The following is a 6,916-nucleotide window of genomic DNA, read 5'->3' as shown; positions in this document are numbered from 1 at the left end:
TATATATATATATATATATATATATATATATATAAATAACCACTCGCTTATCTATATTTGTATGAATTTATGTGCAGATTTCAGAGCAGAACAAAAACTCGTATAAATATGCAGAACGCGCCTGTGAGAAGGAGAATTCCAAGACCGACGGGATGGAATAGACAGCAAAATTACACGTGCTTACCGTTATCAAAGGTGCTAATAAAAGGGAGGATAACAAAGTAACCATGGAAATGGTGTCGCCGGTAAATTTGTGCGAGATCTTCGGGTCATTGCAGAAGAAACCAAACTGTTTGTATGGAATCGCGCCGAACTCCAAAACTGCGAGGACTATGACCACTGAAATAAACAAAGACGGAAAAATGAATCAATCTGCGACTAGTCTAGTCGTACAAACAGTGCTGTAATTAAAACATAAAATATTCTTAACACATTGACGTCATCAATCGCTTTTTAATTTTATTAAGAGAATGTTTACCAGTATCCGGTTAACGAGAGAATGCCGGTCGCTGCTAATTAGCGAGAGAGTTTCTAACGTATCAAAACATACTATTATATATTATATACTATTTGATCAGTATTGCGTAGAGAGAGAGAAAGAGAAAGAGATTAGATAAACTGAATGATTAAAACGCACGTTTATATTAACGTCGCGTGACGATCATCGATAACACGATCGATCACACAAATATTATTTATTAGCAGATTTTGAACATCATTGTTACTCTTTAACCAAGTTTACATTCCTATGCTACCGGCACGCACGCGCAAACTATCTCGAAACGGAATTCCCGCGTAACGCAAATGTGTCAAACTTCCGTTCGCGATCGTGGCGATTGGCAAAAATTAACATTCGACCGGTATATCCTGGATTTTTCTCACGCTCGTGTGTGTCACGCACTAAGAGCACACCAATTGCGTCGAAGGTATTTGGCCAACAAACGCGGCGTTATTTTCCGGCTCTCGACACCTTCCACCACTTTCTTTTCGCATCGCTCTCTCCCTTCCATGGCACGAAATTTTTCTTCGTCGGCACTTCGACGAATGGACAATCGCACAGACCGACCAGGAAACCAGTGACCAAGTATCCCGCGTTCTCACTCGTTCGCGTTAACACGAAAACTAACTCGTGAATTCACATACGAGATGCGAATCACATCATCGTGAACTCGTCAAACGACGCAACGGCGCGTGCGCAAGTGACGGCGTGATTATGATCCTGTGATTTTGCTGCTTGCGCAATGCTTCAAAGTTCGTTTTAATTGCAGGAGAAAAAAATCTAACTACTAAATGTCATTAGAAATTCATGAATTCTTTCAACATTTTTCTGGACTCCGAACTTTGGTAATTTACATCAGAAACCTCGTAAATTTCTAATGTCTATTAACAATTCCGAGAAAAAACCTTCCATGTATAATTATATATAAACATTATATAAGGCGTCGTAGGTATAAAATATGTTCATGTAAAAATATGTAATTATATACGAAGTGGCAATACAGAGTTATTTATGATTACATATAAATATATACAAATATAAATATGTAAATATATATTTATTTATTTATATATATAGACATATTCTGTATATAATTACATGTGAGGAATTTTTCTCACGGAATTGTATATCGATCATGATATACTCTCGAGAAATCAGAATGAATTCGGAGAATTGGAATCAGAAACAATTAAGTGACGCACAATATCTCATATCAGAGCTAATGTGTCCAAATGGGAAATTTATTGACCGATAGAGGAAACATTACCGGATTACTCATACTCTGAAGATATGAGTTCCGTAACAAAGGGATTTCCATAACTGTGATTATCTTTCGTTCCGGAAAAAGAAAAAAAGTACCTCGCGTTGGTGATTACTTACACTTGACCATAAGGATATCCTTAAGATATCGAGATATCTTTAAGATATCCCCGTAAATATTTTAAATATTTCTAGTATGTGGGTATAATTTTGATGTTAGATAAATTTAATTTTCCTATAATTTGCTGAACGAATATATTTATGAAAATAAATAAGTTAGAACAAATAAATTCTGGAAGGTTGTGCACACTATCACATCGTGAATGACAACACACGCAGTGAGAGATTTGAAAAATTGTTAGATGCCTAATGTAAAAAAGGAAACATTTAACAGGAACAAAAAAAAACATTATCAGGTTAGATAACACGGTGATAGTATATCAACGATGACTGTAACATGTAGATACTGTAACGCCATCTGTTAGATCAGCGATTCAAGAAAAACTCTGCTGATAAAAAACGTCATATTTTTACTTTTTCCAATAAAGAACTTTATATTCAAAAGTGAAAATTTAAATTAAAATGAAGTACACGTATGGATTAATGTTCATATGTAAATTATAATAATTTACCTCTAATTTACATATATACATAATTTACATATATTACATAATTTACATATATGTATCTTTAAGTAAGTGTAAATAAATCTATCTAGAAATATAAATAAAATATAAATCAAAAAATTAACATCACAAATGTGCAAATAATCCACGTAGATTTAAAGTTTATATTGAAGCCTAAAATACAATTCCTATAAGTGCGGAATGTATAATATTTCTAGAATATTATATAAATATTATTCAATATTAAAATAATATTGTTACAATATTCTAAGAATGTTATATAATATTTTTTAATATTATAAGAATGTTCCATTGATGTCCACTTCACATAATATTCTTGGCATATTATAAAAATATTCTTAGAATATAAAAAAAAATAAAATAATAATAGTATAGAAACATATATATAAATAACACACACACACACACACACACACACACAGAGTTGAATATTTTTATTAAAGAATTATTAAAAAATATATAATATTACAATAACATTAAATAACATTATTTTTTTAATATTATTAGAGGAGTGGACATATAACGATCTATTAATATTCCAGAAATATTATTTAATATTAAATAATATTACGCGCTTATAGGAATATGAATGCACGCATCGCAAAAGATACAAACTTAACTTTGCATTTGTAACACTTTCATGCTCTTAACTTTATACTTCTAAACTTTATACTTCTGCAATTTTTACTGCTACTACTGTACGTTCGCGTACAGTAGTGTAAACACGCAAACGAAACATGAGGCTGAAAAATTTGACGATTATTTTTATCTCTCCCTCCCAACCCTTTACCGAATGATTGTCTTTTAAATTTGTGATGCGAACTGTTCGAACTTTAACGATGAGAAAACAATGTTTCACGGTGTGTTACTCCTTTATTTCCTTTTTTTTGCTAATAGGTCTCGGTTCCGTCAGGCTCGAATGCGTCTCGCGCCGCGTGTCTTGTACTTCGTTAAAAAAAAAGTTCTAATTTTTCGTCGTTAGGCACGCACGTTCCACACATAATGCATAAATTAAATCGTTAAATTAAGAAGTAGTTAAAAAATATTGTTTTATCAAATATTCGAAAACAATTTTCGACCAAAAGCAATAAATTAAAAACGCATGAGATCACCTATTATATAAGTCATCTGTTTTTTTCTTGGATTTGTTCCAGAGAATTTATAATTTCCAAATTTGTATTATAACTTTGATTCTTCAATTTTAAGAGTATATATACTGTCATAGATAACGAGAAGAACGAGTAAAAATGAAGTTAAGTACTCTGTGTCACACATTCGCAACAAGAGATGTTTCACCGTGGCGTTTTCCAGAGATAGAGAGAGAAACAAGTAGACCGGAATTGCATTGTGATTCATTCTTAATGCATTCCGACATACCGCCGCGTAAGCCAGAAAATCATAAATAACATACCTATAGCTATAACTTTTCTCTTGATTTTACTGATATATTTGATCTCGTTAGTGAGTGTTAATTTAAAATACACATTTTCGAAATACACTTTTTTTTCTGCGAACTTTATTTCTTTTATATAAATATCAGTATTATTATTATTATTTTATTTCTGTCGTCATTATTTCGACATTTTTGCGTTTCAATAACCGATGATTAACGATCACAAGCGTACGTATCTTGCATTTAGATTTTTTTTAATACGATAAGCTTTATAACGATTTAACTGGCTCAAAATTGTTTATTTTTCCCGTGAGTAGTCCGCTACGATTACAGCGACGAATTCACTCTTCGCCGACGAATGTCTATTACGCGCACCGTGATCCGGCATTAACTGCACGGTTAAGAAACAGGATGGAGCCGACAAACGTTATAATCTCCACGTGGTAGTCGGCCCAATGTCGCGGAGGATCCCTAAACTGAAATTAGCCTTGAGCCTCCTTAATCCGAGCCTGACCGACCGTGCGTGTCATGCTCACTGCCACATGTGAGAGTTGGCCAATGATGAGTGGTATACATCTGTATGCCGTAAACGTTGCGGGGGAGAATAGTAACATACACGACCGCTTCATGATCAGTTAAAAGGTTAAAGTCCCGTTTGATATATATATTTTTTTCCTCGCTTTCACTTTCTCCCTCTCTCCCCATCATACGAGAATTTGTGTTGAGTATACGCGAATACGCATGTATTCTCCTAAACGCTAACATCAATATTGTGGGAAAAATGAGGTCAGTGTAATAAAGCTTCACCTTTCTTCACTCGAACTCGAATTGCTTCGTTTTTATCAAAGGATAGATTTATTTGATTTTTTGTCTGATTAAAATTATCGATTTGGTGTATATGATTTAAAGTGGCTCATTTGCACCTAGACAATCATGAATAACGCGAGAGAGGCAAGTGGAGTGTTAACAAGGCGGTTTTCTCCTTGTGTCAGATCTTCTGAAAGTCATGTTGGTCCAGTAGGTTAAGTTTCCTGAATACTTTAGAAATGATCTTGATTTAAGAGAAAGAAGACTATATAAGATCGTGGTTATCAGTGCGAATATTTAAACTATTGGGAAATAATAATGTGAAAGCGCACTTGCCGAATATTTTTCCGGAATTTTGCAAAGTACGCGGTGAATCAACCTGCCACGTAAAACCAGCCTGTATTTATCGTAATTATTAATATTAACTCCTGCTATTCTTTCCGAATAATTTAATTGCACTTTTTTTTTTATTTCTATTCAGTGTTGCAAAAAAATACTGAATATTGTCGAAACCTCGGTAATTCAGCAAGTGAGGAGGTCCAAGTTCGATTATTGACTACGGCGCTTCTTTTTACAATACTACAAAAAAAGAAATATACAAAACTAAATTAAAGAAAAATGAAAGAAATACATTATAAAATAATTGGGAATAAATAGTGGGAATTATTCATTAATATTACCAATTAATTAATATTATTAATATTAATAATTGAAATAAAGGATGATTTGATGTGACAAATTGATTCATCGCGTGCATCATCACATTATTAAACATTATTATCTTCCCATAGTTGAAATATTCGTACCAATAATTGCGACCGGCTGTAATTGGCTTTATCTTTTTTTCTCCGGTTATATTTCTAAGAACCTGTTTATATAACTTAATAATATGATCCTGATCGTATTTTTTTATTTGTTACTTTATTCCTCTTCACTAAACTTGTACGATATTTTACAATATTTACAATATTTGGATTGAAAGACAGCATTCCTGGATTATCTGATAGAAGTAAGACGTAATGCACTCTAGTGGTAAAGCATTAAATAGTCCGGAAAAGATAATTTTATCTGAAATATTCAATCATCAGGTCAGTACAGTTTTAAAAAGGTTTAACATACGCAGAGACACAACTTTATTGACAATCCTCCTTTCTTGAAGCCTCGTCATATTTTACATAATGACGCGAAATGTGCGCAAGAACAATATATACATCTGGATTCGAACAGATAAGACTTTGGTGACTGAGTATCGAAATAAAAATAACCTAAAAAGTCTGGTAACATTATCGCTGTACAGGGTGTTAGGAATGTTAGGCTTTCCAAAAATTCCATACGTCAAATAATTGCGTCGATCTCACGAATTTGATATTACGTCTTCTTCCTCTAAGTCCAAAATATTTTTGTAAATATGTTGTGACTGTGATTATTGTCCTTGATACAACTACGTATCGTAATATGTATTTAGAACGATAGCGGGATTTATTACCATTGTCACGCCACAGTTGCACAGAGGTATTTAAAGCGAGCGACATGTCCGCAAAAATTCTAGACAAACAGACGTCCGTAATATTACGTGACACAGTTCGCGGTTTCCCTGTCGAGCTTCATTACACGCGTGGTTTCATCCCCGCGGCGAATGCGCCTCTATGCAAAAGCCCGCACTCGCGCGTAAGCGAAAGCAAAAAAGGAAGCCCTTCTATTTCGTGTCGCGTCTGATTTGCCCGATAACCGTCGATAAAAGGCTCAGTTTCAACGTCAGTCTTCATTCTTTTGTCAATCTGAGACTATACATATAAAATAGAAATTCATCAAACAAGTACTATCTGCATTTACCGTTATTTTGAATGAAACTTAATTTAATACGAGAGAATTTTTTATCGATGCCACTCTGGAAAAACGATTATAAATAAAGTAATATACTTAAACGACAAACAAATAATGTTTTGTGCGAAGTGTTGTTCCAATATTTTAAAAATATCTGTGGTCTTGAAAAAAACCAGTGAAATATTATTATTTATATGAATTATTTATACAAATAAGTTCTATTCAAAATAATGGTAAATTTAGATATTACGTTGAGCTACGTAATAAGATTTTAAGCGAGATAAAAAAACTAAATTAATCTAATTCAAATGACATTGCCTGATTCTGCAAGGTGCCTGCCGTTCCTGCCTCGCGTAAAATCTAATATGCTAATTCGATAACTTTCAACAGCTTTTATTTAAAAATTATCACTTGAACGAAATTTTTTAACAACAAGTTGTTTCATCTGGTTCGTTCTAATTACAAAAATCCTTCCGAAATGCATTT

At 33.1% G+C, this 6,916-nt stretch overlaps 1 protein-coding gene across 2 annotated transcripts in view; it reads right to left on the bottom strand.

Annotated features, from left to right (window-relative positions):
* Positions 1-6,916, bottom strand: part of LOC106750616 (lipid phosphate phosphohydrolase 2-like) — a 20,073-nt gene that overhangs the window by 3,130 nt on the left and 10,027 nt on the right. The window contains exons 1-2 of one of the 2 annotated variants that reach the window (XM_014631085.1): positions 902-1,146; positions 185-339 (exon numbers count right to left, since the gene is read on the bottom strand). In XM_014631085.1, the coding sequence (XP_014486571.1) occupies positions 185-339; positions 902-1,010 (264 nt within the window). In that variant the 5' untranslated portion in view covers positions 1,011-1,146. Of the gene's footprint in view, positions 1-184; positions 340-901; positions 1,147-6,916 lie in introns of those variants that run through there. The other variant, XM_014631084.1, reaches the window with a different exon arrangement.

The sequence above is a fragment of the Dinoponera quadriceps genome, unplaced genomic scaffold (genome assembly GCF_001313825.1).
Source record: "Dinoponera quadriceps isolate SergipeBrazil2010 unplaced genomic scaffold, ASM131382v1 scaffold5050, whole genome shotgun sequence".
NCBI lineage: Eukaryota > Metazoa > Arthropoda > Insecta > Hymenoptera > Formicidae > Dinoponera > Dinoponera quadriceps.
The sequence above is the reverse complement of the archived record's forward strand: the minus strand, read 5'-3'. Positions and strand labels throughout refer to the sequence as shown.